This window comes from Eretmochelys imbricata, chromosome 21, assembly GCF_965152235.1.
Source record: "Eretmochelys imbricata isolate rEreImb1 chromosome 21, rEreImb1.hap1, whole genome shotgun sequence".
NCBI classification, from domain to species: Eukaryota; Metazoa; Chordata; order Testudines; family Cheloniidae; genus Eretmochelys; species Eretmochelys imbricata.
The window spans coordinates 5,447,253-5,464,139 of NC_135592.1; the positions used below are offsets into that span (position 1 = coordinate 5,447,253).

The window sequence follows — 16,887 nt, forward strand, 5'->3', positions numbered from 1 at the left end:
AGCATCATACCCATGGCATTGGGAGAGCAAAGATAAAAACAGCAACATGCAAAACACTCTTAAAATGGCTCTTGGACCTGCAAGGGCCCCAGGGATCGTTGTTCACATGCGGATGACACTGAACAACTGCACTGAATGACTGAGAATTACAGCCAGACCCTGAGAAGTACAGAAGGCCTGCAGCTCCCACCAACTTCAACAGTAGCGTCCTCCTGCATGGCTCCCTGAGTCATTAAACTGGCCCTGCTACATAGGCACCCCCAAAATCCAGATCTGATCCCCTTCTATAGACACGGAGTCTGCAATGAGTTGGCCCCTGGCTCTCCATATTTTCAGTATTGAAGGGCTAAGATGTTAAATAGCCCCCAGGTCATTGCAATGTGCCCTCCACCCTTTTCTAATCTCAGTCATTCTAGTGTGATGAAGAAATGAATCACCTTTGCACTCAGGGGCAGGTGGATCCCAGCGCGGAGTTCCCCCATCACCAGCTATACATTGAATGGAGGATACTCCAACAAGTGACCAACCATCCTTACATACGTAGGTCACATTTGAGCCAACATGGAAAACGTCTTTCCAGCTGCGGTCGTCCCGTCCATTAGAGATGCGTGCAGGTGGATCACAAGCTAAAATAAAAAAGGGGAAAATACAGCAGCGATACAGAACGAGCAATCCCCTAAAAGCAGGGAGGCGGCATAAATACTGTGGGGTTTCCTGGCAGTACATTTCCAAAAAAAATGGTGCTTGGAGGGGCACCAGTGTCTAATGCCTCTGACAATCTGCCAGCACTTTCTGTTAGTTTCTGGCTGTGAGTTAGCATCATACCCATGGCATTGGGAGAGCAAAGATAAAAACAGCAACATGCAAAACACTCTTAAAATGGCTCTTGGACCTGCAAGGGCCCCAGGGATCGTTGTTCACATGCGGATGACACTGAACAACTGCACTGAATGACTGAGAATTACAGCCAGACCCTGAGAAGTACAGAAGGCCTGCAGCTCCCACCAACTTCAACAGTAGCGTCCTCCTGCATGGCTCCCTGAGTCATTAAACTGGCCCTGCTACATAGGCACCCCCAAAATCCAGATCTGATCCCCTTCTATAGACACGGAGTCTGCAATGAGTTGGCCCCTGGCTCTCCATATTTTCAGTATTGAAGGGCTAAGATGTTAAATAGCCCCCAGGTCATTGCCATGTGCCCTCCACCCTTTTCTAATTTCAGTCATTCTAGTGTGATGAAGAAATGAATCACCTTTGCACTCAGGGGCAGGTGGATCCCAGCGCGGAGTTCCCCCATCACCAGCTATACATTGAATGGAGGATACTCCAACAAGTGACCAACCATCCTTACATACGTAGGTCACACTTGAGCCAACATGGAAAACGTCTTTCCGTCTGCGGATGTCCCATCCATTAGAGATGCGTGCAGGTGGATCACAAGCTATAATAAAAGGGGAAAATACAGCAGCAATACAGAACGAGCAATCCCCTAAAAGCAGGGAGGCAGCATAAATACTGTGGGGTTTCCCGGCAGTACATTTCCAAAAAAAATGGTGCTTGGAGGGGCACCAGTGTCTAATGCCTCTGACAATCTGCCAGCACTTTGTTAGTTTCTGGCTGTGAGCTAGCATCATACCCATGGCATTGGGAGAGCAAAGATTAAAAACAGCAACATGCAAAACTCTCTTAAAATGTCTCTTGGACCTGTAAGGGTCCCAGGGATCGTTGTTCACATGCAGACGACACTGAATAACTGCACTGAATTACTGAGAATTACAGCCAGACCCTGAGAAGTACGGAAGGCCTGCAGCTCCCATCAACTTCAACAGTAGGCTCCTCCTGCATGTCTCCCTGACTCGTTAAACTGGCCCTGCTACATACACACCATCAAATTCCAGATCTGATCCCCTTCTATAGCCACTGAGTTCTGCCAGAAATCCCCTGAACGAGCATGCCAAGCCTCCTCCAAGTTATGAGACTCTTCTGGAGTCCCCCGAGTTCCCCACCCATCCCCACTAGCTATTGAACTTTCTCACCACACCACCCTCCCAGTATAATGAGCCATCTTTTCCCCATATGTCCATCCTTCTTGAACTAGTGAGGAGGAGGAGGACCGCTTCGGGTGAAAGATGGGGATAGAGCTGGTTCTAGCAGGTGATATTTTTTATAGTGGTTAGTTTTAGTCTTCTGACACTGTTCCGGGATCATCACACATTTCAACGGTAGCCAGAGTGACGCATAAAGCAGTCCCAGTACTGCCCATTGAAATAGGCCTAAAGCTCTGAAAATGCTCAACTAATAACTCCAACAACAGATATTACCTCACCCCCTGGGTTTCTCTAATCCCTCATCTGGCTTTTTGAAAATTCATGGATACTTAAAATTCTCTTTTAATGTGCTTAGTGTTTTGAGAACTGACCCAACACTGATGAGGGTGCCAGAAGCATTTGTACCATGCTCCCACTCAATGATTGCGTTGGGGGATGGCAACTTTAATCTGTGATGGGATCTTTATAATGGTCACAGTGAAGTTGGCTGCTAAGGGACGCACAGAATCATTGTATCTTCTGGGCATCCCAGCCATCCTCACCCAACATCATCTACATTTGGGGCAATGTTGTCTGGTCTTTGGACCACTGTGGGAACAAGGCACTGTGGAGGCCTTCTCCCATCATAGCTTCCTTAATCCAGGGCAATCTTTCTGCAGAAGCCTTTTTAACTCAGGACTAGTCCTTAAAGGTACAAAGCATATTTATCTTCAAGAAATCTGAACTGCAAAAGGCATTTATTTGTACGGACATATAGTCCGGGCACTAACTCCAATAAACAGCATTCTTTAAATGCTGGCTAATGAAGAATAGATATAAAGTACTGGGAGACTATGGGGAGACTGAAAATTCTCCCATTCTCTAGATGGGGTAAACACTAACCTGCAGGAAAGGACAAAAGGATCTTCCTCAGGTATAGTTGCTAGTTAAAGGATTGGTATGTAATTTGCTAAGAATGATGCAATGGGAGAGAGCCCATACTTTCTATGTTTGGCAGGCATCCTTTGCTATCAACTGATTTGTACTTTGAAATCCAACAGCAAAGGCAAGCTGCGATAACCTATCAGCCGCATGTGAAGGACCTGAGATGAAGACTTTGCTATGCATATAATTTAGCTACTAAGAAAACAGAAAAATCAGTTGGCAAACAGGTGGCGATGGTATGCCAAAGTAATCATGTCTCCTGTAAAAGTGGGAGATAGAGACGTATTACACAATCTTAGTCCCACAGTAAATGAGAAAATTGCAGAGAGGTGGGAGTCATTAGTCTATATGGTAATTGGAAAGTGAATTACATATCTACAAGGTACAGGCAGAGTTGGGAGAAGGTTCCATCCAATCCTGCACTGAGACATGCTTTGTCCTTGTGGATTCATTTCTGCTTCCAAGGCTATGGAGGTAGAATTGTGGAATACACTCCAGTAATCTGGAAAATGTGATTAAAAAGTAGCTAATGCAAGCGTACAAATTGAAGGAGGAGGTGAATCTTCATATGATTCCATTCTACAATCAAACCAATTCATGTAGTAGGGGAATACTTCTTTCCATGAAGATCAAAGTGAAGAAGCACAAACACCAGGAAATTCACCACATGGAGCTCTCCGCTGGAGCTGGGGTGTATTTGCCTCACTCTATCAACAACATCTGTGAAGTTTTATCAAGGTGCCTAGCAGAACAAGTAAACTAGAAGCCAATCTGCGGACCATGTTCTTCATTTTGCTACTGTCATTAGGGAGTAAAGGCCCACTAAATACTCACTTATTACGTGCATCTTTTGGTACTACTTGAGCATGCTGATAGACACAGAGAAGATAAAATTGCCCGTCATAGATATCACAATGCCAAGACACCAGTCCTTTAGGTAGGGGAGAATGTACCCCACATAGAATCATAGAATTGTAGGACTGGAAGGGACCTTGAGAGGTCATCTAGTCTAGTCCCCCGTACTCATGGCAGGACTAAGTATTAGCTAGACAATCCCTGGGAGGTGTTTGTCTAAACTGCTCTTAAAAATCTCCAATAGAGATTTTACAACCTCCCTAGGCAATTTATTCCAGTGCTTAACCACCCTGACAGTTAGGAAGTTTTTCCTAATGTCATGTCCAACCTAAACCACCCTTGCTGCAATTTAAGCCTATGGCTTCTTGTTCTATCCTCAGAGGTTAACGAGAACAGTTTTTCTCCCTCCTCCTTGTAACAACCTTTCATATACTTGAAAACTTTTATGTCCTCCCTCAAGTCTTCTCTTCTCCAGACTAAACAAACCCAATTTTTTCAATCTTCCCTCGTAAGTCATGTTTTCTAGACCTTTAATCTTTTTTGTTGCTCTTCTCTGGACTTTCTCCAATTTGTCCACATCTTTCCTGAAATGTGGCGCCCAGAACTGGACACAAGACTCCAGCTGATACCTAATCACCGCAGGGTAGAGCGGAAGAAATACTTCCCCCAAGGTTTCACACCCAGCACAATGGGATATTGGATCCTGACTGAGTCCTCTGTGTGCTACCATAATATAAATATAGAAGTACCAGCAATTACACTTTGTGTTAGATGTTCCTTTCAAAATCAGGGATGGGAGGTCACTGTATCAGAGTTCATCATCATTTATACAAACTGGTTTGCAAACTGTAACAACAGCCCCGTAAAATAGAGATGAACCTATCATGTGAGATTCAGTCAGATTAATTTAGAGAACTAAAAACATTCAAAGAAGGATAATGGATGGACACCAAGAAAAAGTGTGTGAAATTGGAACTGGCTAATAGCACTGTGGGGTGATGCTTTCTTTGGGTGGAAGGAAAATAGTGGTACCCTCAAACCACTTTTTGAAATGGGATGGAGTCAACGGGTCACAAAGCCAGTCCAGCTACAGGCACAGGGATCTTGTTTTCTGTGTTCACAGAGGGCTGTGTGTACTTAAGATGACTCAAACGATGGGGTCTGTCACCGTCACTCATACATCTACTCTCCCGGCAGATTTCTTCGGAGGAAGCTCAGCCTACCCACTACAGACCCCAACCTTCATCAGTTCCTTTTCTCCTCTTTTACCAGAGATCTGCTGACACCCCGCAGGGCAAGTACCCTGGAGTGAACTGGGTGTGGGGAGCTGGAATGAACCAAAATCTTACAACACCACTACCACCCCACTAGTAAGCTCATGCAGTGCCATTCACCAACTTTGTTCCTTCTGTGCCGCTAACAACATACATTGACTACCTTTGTGTGTGCTTGCCTCATGATGGAAGAAGGGTAGAGAAAGGGAGCGGAAAGAATGTTTGTGAAATGCCTCTGTGCCAGTATCATTTGGCCTACCTGTCAGTCATTGTAATGACCCTGCATTTCTAACATACTTTTCAACCTGTTACGCCCAGAGCTACTTCATCCACCAGAGAAATGCAGCTATTTCTCCAAGGTCCCAATTCAGTAAAGCACTTAAACATGTGCTTAAAGTTAAGCATGGAAGTGGCTCCACTGAAATCAACACTACGCCTGTGCTTAGAGTTAAGCACGTGCTCAAGGACTTTGTGGAATGAGGGCCTAAGTGACGAAAAACACCACATCCTTTTGAAACTGCAGGAGAAACAGAGGGAGGCAGAGTGCAATGGCAGAGCTGGAATTTGGCCAGGAAACCAGGATCAGTGTTCTAAGAAGGACATAGGATCCTCAGGACCTTTCAAGAGAGGACTGAAGTGGGAGACAGAGGTTCAGGGTGATAGAGGCCGAAGAGGGGAAGCAAGAAGGGACGAGGTGGGGGAGGGAGTGAAGGGAGAGGCCCTCTTTCCCAACTGGGGCCTCCGTGTGCTACCATAATATAAATATATAATTATGCAGCAATTACGTTGTTTGGGAGTAGGTCAGGGATAGCAGGTCACCATGTCAGAGTTCTTCATCATTTATACATACCTGGTTCGCAAATTGGTAATGCAGGATGCCATGCACCATTCTGTTCGCACTTAATCGATCCATAATTGTCCTTGAGGGCGTTACCGGGATTACAAACAATGCTAATCGTGTCCTCATACTCATAGATTGCTTGTGTAGGTCTCGCTCTTCCATTGATAATGTTTGGTTCGGGACATCTAATTTCTGTGAAACACCACCACCACCAGTGTTAAATCAGAGCAAAAACAATTCTGCAGATTCATTTACAAGGAGCAGCTGAACATTTTGCTAGCTACAGAAAGTCAGCATTTCCTTCACATTTTTGAAGAGGCTGGTTTTAGGTGGAAGTTTTATATCATCGACAGACACAGCAAATCATTCCTGCCATGAGTGTTATTGGGCGTGCCTCATCGATTGAGGAGTACCCTTTCCAGTTTTCTTCTGAGTAACTATTTGAATTGAAGTTGGCAGGGTATTTTGGTTTTCAGCAGGCTTCTAAACAACACCGACTGCTGTGTTACAATAAATTTTGTGTAGAATCCACCTTGATTATAATCTGCCTTAGATAATACGGAGATCGTGGGTGGGAGCAACAGATCTGTTCATGAATGTGTAAACAATTAACTCTGACCCTGCTTCCTACTGTTAAAGTAAGAATTCCCAGAAGACAGACAGACACACACTTACTTTGAACCACATATCGACTGTAGAGTATAGCTTCCTAAATTTGTGTTAATTTTGTAGCTCAATTAAAACAAAGAAAGCTAAACCAAAGATTAATATGCTTACTCTGACAAAATTCTTGCTGTTCAGACCATGTAAAATCTTTCTGACAGGTAACATTCGCAGAGGATATTCCAGGGATTAACTCATAACCTCCCACACAGTTATATTTCACTACAGTCCCAGCCGGAAACAAGTTCCTGTTAGAATGATCTCGAAAAGTATTACGAATGTAAGGTGGGTCATCACAACTACCTAAGAGTAAAAATAAAAGTTTGAGGACATACATAACCAGGAAATCTTATTGAGAAATAATTCTTCTCTACAAGAATGTGACATGAAAGACATGTATATTAACAAACAAACAAACCCAAAAACCTAAAACCCTATCACAAAACAAGAAACCCCATGGCACATGCTTCTCTCCCGAGGAGAGGATGAGAGGGAAAAAAAAACAAAACAAAACACACATGCCAGGTGCATAGTTACGTTATTTAATGCAATACTGGAAGGCACTCAGACATTATGGTGATGAGTGCAGTATAAGAACTTATACAATAAATACATAAACAACAATACATCGCTCTTCTTCAGTAGATCTCAAAGCACTTTACAAAGAACGTCAGTATCCTTATTCCCCTTTTACAGGGGAAACTGGGCCACAGAGTGAGGAAGTTACTTGCCCAAGGTCACCCAGCAGGGATAGAACCCAGGTCTCCTGAGTCCCACTTCAGTGCTCTATTCACTCGGCAACACTGCCTGCAATAGAATAAAACTGGAATCCCTGTTTTCAGCATACAAGTCATTTAACCGAAGCGTCATGGAGCTGTGTCAGCACAGTGGCATGCAGGCTTGCACAGCAGTCACTATGTCCTCTCTTAAAACAAAGGGGACATCAAACTGGCTGTCCCTGAAACTTGCGCGAACAAGGGCTGCAGGGTCAGTTTGAAGGAGGTGGTAGTCCCCATATGACACTTACTTCGCTCACAAACTGGTAACTGAGGATCCCATCTACTATTTTCATTGCACTGAAGTATGTCACTGCCTTTGAGGGTGTAGCGGTGTTCACACTCAAACAGAACGGAGGCTCTGTAGGTGTAGACAGGACTATATCCAGTCATCTGTTTTCCATGGTCAACTTTTGGCTGTTCACAGCGAATGACTGCGTAAGAAAAACAGTGTCACCTTGGGAGGTTTACTGTTATATTAAAAATTGGGAAACGAAGTGAAGATACTTCTGAGGAATCAGATCTATTTACCAGGAGGATATGAACAGATTTGAAAGCACATACACATGGCCCTGCAGAGATATCATGACATGTCTGAACACTCCTGCCCCTGTCCCCCCCAGAAACCACCTATTTGAAACATTGTGTTAAGGAAAAGCAGAAAAGTATCAGTGGGTCTGATGCTATGTTCTCAAATTCCTTGGGGCATCAGTTTTGATCAAACCTAGTAGGCAAGTTTTAGTCTTCATCTAGCCTTTTCTTAATTCAAGTAAAGTATCAAACTACACCTGCTGAATTTGTGACCACCTGCAAAGGCAGTTCTGTCCCAGGCAATTGTGGGGATATGGTGTTGGGGGTGGCGGGGGAAGAGAGTGAGAGCACACACAGTGCTTACAGTCTTTGACAAGAGAGGTATTGGGCAGCAGGAGCTGCTGGAACTGCTCCGTCTTGTTGCTTATCATTTGTGGACATTATAAAATCATTTCTCCAGAGATGCAGCTGCGCTTATAGCTGACACAGACACTCAGATCTGGTCTCCTGTGAAGAAGACAGGCAGATATGCTCCTGGTTTACCTGCAGAAACCTCAACAGGAATAATTTCTCAAGTGAGTAAATAATTAGATTTGTTTCCCACATACGTCTTATCAAAAATATGATCAATTTAAAAAAAACACCCATAAAATGGGGTTTTCAGTAAGTTCCATGGCCATTTCAATAACATTTTATATGAGTTTTGGGGGGAAAACATTAAAAACAATGACATGAAAAATAAAACATTTTTAGTAAAGTGGGCAGTTTTTTGCAAAACAATTTGCTTTTTTTCAAAAAAGGACTTTTTTTGACATAAAAATCTTTGCTGAAAAAATTTCAATCAGCTCCAGTATTCTTCTTCAGAGGACTCTTAAGTGAGGACGGAAGCTGAATAAACTCTACTCCTCTCTCCTCCTCCTTCTCCTCTCCTTCCCCACCAAGCTGCAAGCCCTGCTCCATCCTCTCTGTCTTGGCACGGCTTCTCCCTTTGAGAAGCAGAAGACCTTGTCCACCTCTCTCCTCCAGGACAGCGGTCAGTCTCATGTTGCCAGCCTGTCTCCCCCCATGAAGCTTTTCTAGGATTCCATGTCACTTCCTCCTCCCATACGGACACCAACTGCCTCTTTAAGCTTCCTGGCTCCTTGCCTAAGGGAGGGGTTGGAACACAGAACGTGGGCAGACCAAGGAAAGCAGGCAGTTGTTCTTGGTAGGGTGAGGTGGGAACTGAGGACAATCTGGACACAAGAAGTGCAGTTCCCTGCACCCCTTAGTGTCTCTGCAAATCTCAGACTAGGCTCTGTTCTCCAAAGGGTGTTAATAAGAAGATGTGCTGAGGGGTGGGAATAAGAGTCGGAGTCCTGGGGACAATCTGTTAAGCAGTGGCACCGTTACGACTTATGTTGCTAATGTGTACGTGCACACTGCCACCATGTTTTACAGTAATTGGATTCCATCACCTTTGCATTCAGGGGCAGGCCCGCTCCAGTCTCCATTTACATTATCCGTGGACGTACAGTGAATGGAGGGCTCTCCAATAAGTGAGAAAGGAACCTGTCCCCTCTCTATACTGTCACACTGGTAAGTGACAGATGTTCCATAGTTGAATTCCTCCATGGTCGTCCCAGTATGTGTTCCATGATCTATTTCTGGAGGAGGCTGGCAAGGTATCACTGAAGAGGGGGAAAAAAGGAAAGAAGGGAAGCAAGAGAGAATGTAATTTACGTCATATCCAAAGTCTTATAAGAGAAGAAGAGGCTGAAATGCAATGGACTAAAACCTTAGGTGGTTTAAAATCAGTGTAGCACCATTGACACCAAGGGAGTACCGCTGATTCACCAGCAGAGGACTTAGCCTATTGACTACAATGGAGCTATGCCCATTTACACCAGCTGGGGATCTGGCCCTATGGGAGACAAGATTTTTAAGACTAGAAAACGGGGCACTTTTCCTAAGATAGTTATGCAGCCAGGGTGTGGTGGGAGTGGATGCACAGACTCAAGGGTCATGAAAGCCGAAGGAAGGAGGAGAAATCAAATCGAGGTCTTGCCCATTCAAGCGTATTAAAGATTCTATGGCACGTTCTCCAAAGGGAGGAGTTTTTGCTGTCACTTTCCATCCTAGGGATAGCTGCGTATGAGTGACAGGCAAAGTTATCCCTAAATATAAATATATCTGTAAAGTGCTTAGAGATTGTGCTATAAGCATGTTAATACTATATATCTGGTTTCAGAGTAGCAGGCGTGTTAGTCTGTATTCGCAAAAAGAAAAGGCGTACTTGTGGCACCTTAGAGACTAACCAATTCATTTGAGCATAAGCTTCGGTTGCATCCGATGAAGTGAACTGTAGCTCACGAAAGCTTATGCTCAAATAAATTGGTTAGTCTCTAAGGTGCCACAAGTCCTCCTTTCCTTTTTTACTATATAACTGAAGAGCAAGGGTCTGATTCAATTTACTTGGGGATCTGGTCCAAGCTCTGTTAACCAAGAATCTGAGTCTTTTGGGCTTCTATCCCACAAACAAACAGATTCAAAAGCTAACAAGTTTTTCTACAGCATGGTGCAAGAGGAAAACAAAACTGAAGCGTTCAAGAATTTAGCATGCAGTGAAATGATAAATGAGTTGTATTTCAGAATCCATCCAGCAGGAGAAAGTATGCTTTTCATTGTCTAACCCTGATTACACTTTCCCCACAAAGCTATTAAGAGTCTCTAATCACCTTGACAGTATGGAACCTCTTTGTCCCATGTAACTTGTGATCCGTGAAGCACACATTTTCTTTCTGCATCTCCAATTAGTCTGTACCTGAATAAAACAGCAGGGAAGGGAATTTACATGATACAAACTGAGATTGGATGTCTTGCCTAGTCCAGCATCAATAAGGCTTTGATTCTCTTACATCATCATTAGTAGGGTTGGTTAATACATTTTCATCAAAACTATTTTTCAACAGCAAATTGGATTTTCAATTAAATGTTGCTTTTAAAAAAAATTATCTGCTTTCTGCAGACATTTTCCATGTTTCATGGAAAAATAGAATGCCCCCAAACTGAAATATTTTAATCCCAAAATGCTGCCACAGTGCCACATTGGAGCTGTAGCTTGGGTGCCTCATTCTCCTATATAGAGTGGTCTCCCTGGTGAGGCTACATCTCCCATGATTCATCATGGCCTTCACAAGAGGAGGTAGGATCATGGGAATCTGACTGGGCCTAGGACAAACTATTGCCAGGTCCCTAATCAGGTGTAAGGAAACAAAAGGTGTTTTATTTATCTGGTCACCCCCTTCTGGCAGGCCACCATCTGCAGCAGACTTACTCAGCACCAGCAGGTAGGTCACTGGTGATAAATCAGACAGAGTCCTGTGTCATGCCCACTTTCCCTCAGGGAGTCCCTGGCAGGCAGCTGTCTATCAAGCCATTCCTGGCCTTAGCCAGGCCTCTCTGAGTGAGAGCTGGAGGTCTGCTCTCCTTCCCAGTCTGCCCCCAGCTGAGCTGTGTGCTCTACTTTTAACTCCTCCCTCCAAACCTGACACCTGACAGCAGGTGTAGCAGGGTGGGGCTGACTGAGCATACATCAGCTCATTAACCTTTTCCTGGGGTTTGTATGCCCCATCCCAGAGTCCCTTGTTGGTTAGCCTGACATTGATCCCAGGCAAAGTCATGGAATGGCTGACATGGGATGCAATCAGTAAAGAATGAAAGGATAGCAGCTTTCATGGTTTTATGGAAAATAAATTTTATGAAACAAACTTGATATTGTTTTTTTCATTAGATTAGAAGTTTGGTTGATGAAGATAACTCATTGATATAATAGACTTAGACTTCTGTAAGGCACTGGATTTAATACCGCATGCCGTTCTGACTAAAAAACCAGCACTATACCAAAAATATATATATTTATTCATTTATTTTTGGTTGATATATATCAATGTAGCACATATTAAACAGATTAAAACTGGTTTAACTGATATAGCTCAAAAAAGGAGAGTGTATGGGAGTGGGAGAATCCTTAAAGTGGTCTTTTCTACTGGGGTCCCCCAGGAATCTATTCTTGGCCCAGTGCTATTCAATATTTGGATCAGTTATCTGGAAGAAAGTATAAAACCATTGCTATTGAAGTCTGAAGATGACACAGATTGGTGCAATGGTAAATTATGAGAAGGCCAGGTTAGTTTTTTAGAGTTATCTGGATTGCTTGGTAAACTGGGCTCATCTGAACACCACGCATTTTAATACAGCTAAATACAAAGGTATGGGTCTAGGAAAAAAGAATGCAAGTCACCCAAAATGGGGAGCCTGTATCTGGAAAGCAGTGGCTCTGAAAAGGACTTAGGGCTCGTGGCGGATAACCAAGTGAACATGAGCTCCAAGTGAGATGCTGTGGCTAAGAGGGCTAATGCGATACATGGATACACAAGCAGGGGACAACTCAGTGTGAGTTGGGAGGTGGTATTACCTTTATATATAGTAGCCATGAGGCTACCACAAAAATTCTGAATCCAGTTCTGGTGTTCACACTTCAAAAAAAAGATATTGAATTGGGAAGAGTGCAGAAAAAGGCTACAAGAATGACCTGAGGCTGGGGAAATCTGCCTCATTAGGGTGGAGGAAGCTCAATCTATTTTGCTTTTCAAAGAGAAGGTTAAGAGGTGACTTGGTCATGGACGGTCTGGAAGTACCTACACGGCTAGAAGACTGGATAATAGAGGCCTCTTTAATTTAGCAGAAAAAGGCATAGAAAGATCCAATGGCTGGAAGCTGAAACAAGGTAACAATTTGTGCCTTGCATGTAGCCTGAATTTAACAGTGGACGGTATTAACTATTTGAGCAACCTACCTAGGGATGTGGTGAAATCTCCAAATCAAGATTGGAATCCTTTCTAAAAGTATGTTCTAGCTCAAATACAAATATGGGCTTGATCATCAATGGGTGAAACGTTCTGGGCGGTGTTATACAGGAGGTCAGACTAGATAATCATAATGGTCCCTTTGGAAATTAAAAACCTATACATCTATCAGCACAAGCTGCCCATTACTCACCCCTCTTCACAGATGAAGATTACTGTTGCACCAAACATGAGATCTGTTAGAATAACAAGTCTGCCATTTTCTGGCTCTCCGGGGTGAGGGCATGATCTTGCTAGAAAGAAATAAGACTGGAATTATTCTTGATTTGTGTGTCTTGACTCAGTAAAATGTAACCATAAAAGAACCAAAGATTCTGTCTCCATCAAAACTCTACTCACTTTTTGTCAGCTCCGGATACAGAGCCAGACTTAACTTGGAATTTGTGCATGTGTTTGTTTAAATCAAATTCCGTTCCATTACCATGTTTTTGTGCATGTGAATATTTCACTTGTGACAGTTATAACTTCTTCCAGCCTGGAGTAGTCTATTATTTAAGGTTCAAAATCCATTTTTAGCATTGTGTTTTAAAGCTCCAGAGCGGAAGGAAACCTTTGTAGACATCTTTGGAGTTGCCCATGAAGAGCAAGGAGCAGCCAGGTTTCAGATACGAACAGGTAATTTAGTGGTGAAAGCCTTCATATCACATCAGTGAACTTAACCCCCTCCCTCCAGGCATACAGTCCCTCTCATTATGCTCTTTAATCAAAAAGGGCTGATAAAAATCAATTAGTTTAAAAAAGAAAAGTAAAAAAACAAAATACTCACCCTTGCAAAGCTCTCTGGTGTATGACCATTGAGAATATAGCGTGCACAAAAGATATAACTTTCGTTGTATCTTGGTATAACCTGGGCGACAGTTGTATTCCACTTTGCTCCCAACAGCAAACTTACTCTGAGTTCTGTACTCCTCCTTCAGCTCAGCAGAAGTAAAACGTGGTGGCACACCACAATCACCTAGTGACAAAACAGAGGTGTCAAAAATATGGAACTAGGAAAACATGCTATTGTCCAGACCTCATTTACTAAAGTGTTCTTTCTTGGAATAGCAGAAGGGTTGTAAACAAAATACTTGAGCTCTCCCTCCTAACTGACCCCTGCCACTCCACCTGGTTCTCTCAAAGATTTGGCTTAAAATTTTTTTTTGGCATCAAACAAATCTAAGTTCTCCTTGAAGTCAGGAAAACAATCTTCCCATCTGTAAGGGGAGGATAAGGATGCAAGAATTATTTTCTCTGCAGCTTGTTTGGACAGAACATAATATGCCCTTCCCCACCATCGCTGTGATGGTTGCTGCGTCTCCAGCTGTGACACAAAACACTGCAGGCTGGGTCCTAGAAGGCGGATAAGCAGCAGGACCGGAGCTGCTAAGGTAGAACCAAAGCTAGTATCCTTGTACCCAGTTTATTCTACACTTTGAAACCAGGTGGAAAAGGGTAAGTCATTGGAGGTGATGCAGACCTGGTCTATTGGCACCAGCTGATGGACAAAGAGGAAAGGAATGGCCAAAAGGTGTGTGGGGGGAAGGGCTAGAATCAACTCAAAAATAAATTGTTATTGTCCTGCTTAGGTCCTTAAAAGGCGAAGAAAACTTTGTGGCCTACTCTTGCCACCAGTCATCCCCCCAGTTATAAGCACCCATGATGAGGGAGGCCTCAAGAGTCCTGCGATCTTGGATGCAACTCGGAGAAATCCTGAATGTCAAGCCGCCAGCCTGATGTTAAGCACAGATTGTTCATCACCCCAAAATATGCACATTTTTCCAAGCCTCTTACATCTCAAGAACTTGAAGAGGGTCTCGAGTTAACTGTTGTCTTACACCTTGTGCACTCATTTATACCAGTGCAAAGTGGATGTATTGCACTACAATCCTCATTTGGAAGCACTTTACACACACTTTGCACTTATGTAAATGATGCACAAGGTGGTGGGTGTGGAAAAAACATCAAGCCCTAAGGGCATTGGGAAGACAGAGTCTGGTCTCTTGCGAGACTGCTGATAAACTTCTAGTGGAATTTTAGACTGTCCAAGGCCCAGAAGTGCAGAGGCAGCAAGAAAAATGATCTGAGGAAAACAACAAAGTTATATGAACCTCCAAAAAGAGGTTCCTCACACGGAGATTTCACTGGATGGTCAGGCTCGTTCTTATTTTACCCAGATGGATTTGCCGGATACTCATGTTTACTCACTGTGTACAGCAACAACGAATGCAGCAGCAAGTAACAGTGGAATGGTGGCTATGTAAGAACGTGGTTTTCCAGGGCTTAGAGATTCCATCTTTCTTTATGTCACGTTCTCTTCTTGCAGACCTAACAAGGACGTTAGTACATCACTTTCCAGACTAAAGATCTGTAAAAATATGGGGATGGAGGGGAGTAAAGTGTTTCATTTACATTTAGGATGGACATACATTGTAAGCTCCTTGGGGCAGGGACCATCTCTTTGGCCTGTGTTTGTACAGTGGCTAGCCCAGAGGGTCCCACAGTGGCTAGCCCCTAGGGTCCTGGTCCATGACTGTGGCTCCTAGGAGCTCGGTCATACAAGTAATGATAAACAGAATATAATACCTAGCTCCCGCATAGCGCTGTTCATCAGTAGATCTCAAAGCACTTTACAAAAGACGTCAGTGAGCCCTGCCCTCAGCAGGTGTAGACTGGGGTCATTCCATCCATTGGGGTCATTTGAAGCCGGTGGAGCCACCCTGATTTACACCTGCTGAGGGTCTAGCCTAGGCTATTAAAAACAGAAGCAAGGTGGGGAAAGTTGAGAGCCGGGGTGAAGTCAAACATCCCTACAATAAGAAAACAAGGGGTTGACGGCAAGTTTCACATAACTCCTACAGGCTTTAATCAGACACATTTCTTTGCCTTTTTTGAGGTCATGGTTTTTCTTCAAATGAAAAATAAAATCCCAATAAATAGGAAGTTGTTATTTAATTTTTCGATCTACTGAAACCTACCTCACATCTCACTTTCCCAGGGAACATTCACAGCACGGTAAACAGAAATGCCCGAGTCTTGGCACACTTCCGGGTTCAACAACACACCCTGCATTAACCTTGTAAGTTATGTGATTAACATGGCTCGAGCCAACCTCCAATTCTCAAGTCCTAATACTTCTAATAATGGAGGGCAGGGTGGTTTAAAGGAGACAACAGCGGCCTGGGACTCAAGAGATTTGGGTTCTATCCCTGGCTGTGCTACTGGCCTGTTGTGACAAACACAGGCAAGTAACGTCACCACTCCGTGCCTCAGTTTCCCCATCTGTACCCATTCACAGAAACAGTCATGAATAGATAAAGAACAAACCATCAAAGCCATTTGTTTCTGTCAGTTGTGACAGATATTGCAATTACATGAATTATCTTTGGGGACCACATAGTGTTCATTTTATGAATGGGTTGTGCGTCACTCTGGGCCAGGGATTGTCTGCAACTTTGGTGTGGGGGAAGGCGACAACAGCTCCTCCAGGAACCAAAGATAATGTGGGGGGGGGGAGGGTGATTAAGGTGAATCACTCAGGATGCGAACACCTCCCTGGGGAGCTTCATATATAGTAGGTCAAACTGGATATTCCACAGACAAAGAAAGTGGTAAAAAGGCGGAGTTTAAACTAACTCACATGGCCTCCTTTCGATTCAGCAAATGGACACAGGACCCTCTGTCCAAGGGGGGGGCCTCAACCCTTATAAAAGGGTTGGAAGGACTTTAGCTTACCCGGGTCCCACAAGACTGATGGACCTCTGGATACTTTTAGCATACGTATAGGAACTTTTATTTATTTTTGTATGTTTACTCTGTAGTTCTTTTACCCTAAGAATAAACGCATTTGGCTTTGTGATGACTGGTTGGTAGCTAGTACAGTCTGTAGTAGCCCCTGGGAAAAGGCTAATTACAGGAAATCTCTCAAGGTGCAGAGGGACAGCAAGCCTAAACTTCTCGCCAGGAGGGAAAGAGATGCAAGTCTTCACCCAAGAGAGGTGATGGCAGGGAACCTGAAACCGTAAGAGGGTGCTCTCGAGGAAAACCAGGAGAGCGAGAGTCAAAGGGGCAGTTAACTCTGAAACTGCA

The 16,887-nt window shown here is 43.7% G+C and overlaps 1 protein-coding gene across 1 annotated transcript in view; it reads right to left on the minus strand.

The window, feature by feature from the left end:
• The window catches only part of LOC144278296 (complement receptor type 1-like), a 40,916-nt gene extending 25,771 nt beyond the window's left edge, over window positions 1–15,145 (minus strand). Inside the window, exons 1-6 of the mRNA XM_077839566.1 lie at window positions 15,007–15,145; window positions 13,586–13,774; window positions 12,953–13,052; window positions 10,630–10,715; window positions 9,370–9,582; window positions 7,539–7,815 (exon numbers count right to left, since the gene is read on the minus strand). Of these exons, the coding sequence (XP_077695692.1) occupies window positions 7,539–7,815; window positions 9,370–9,582; window positions 10,630–10,715; window positions 12,953–13,052; window positions 13,586–13,774; window positions 15,007–15,094 (953 nt within the window). The 5' untranslated portion in view covers window positions 15,095–15,145. The remainder of the gene's footprint in view (window positions 1–7,538; window positions 7,816–9,369; window positions 9,583–10,629; window positions 10,716–12,952; window positions 13,053–13,585; window positions 13,775–15,006) is intronic.
• Between the last annotated feature and the right edge of the window lie 1,742 nt (window positions 15,146–16,887).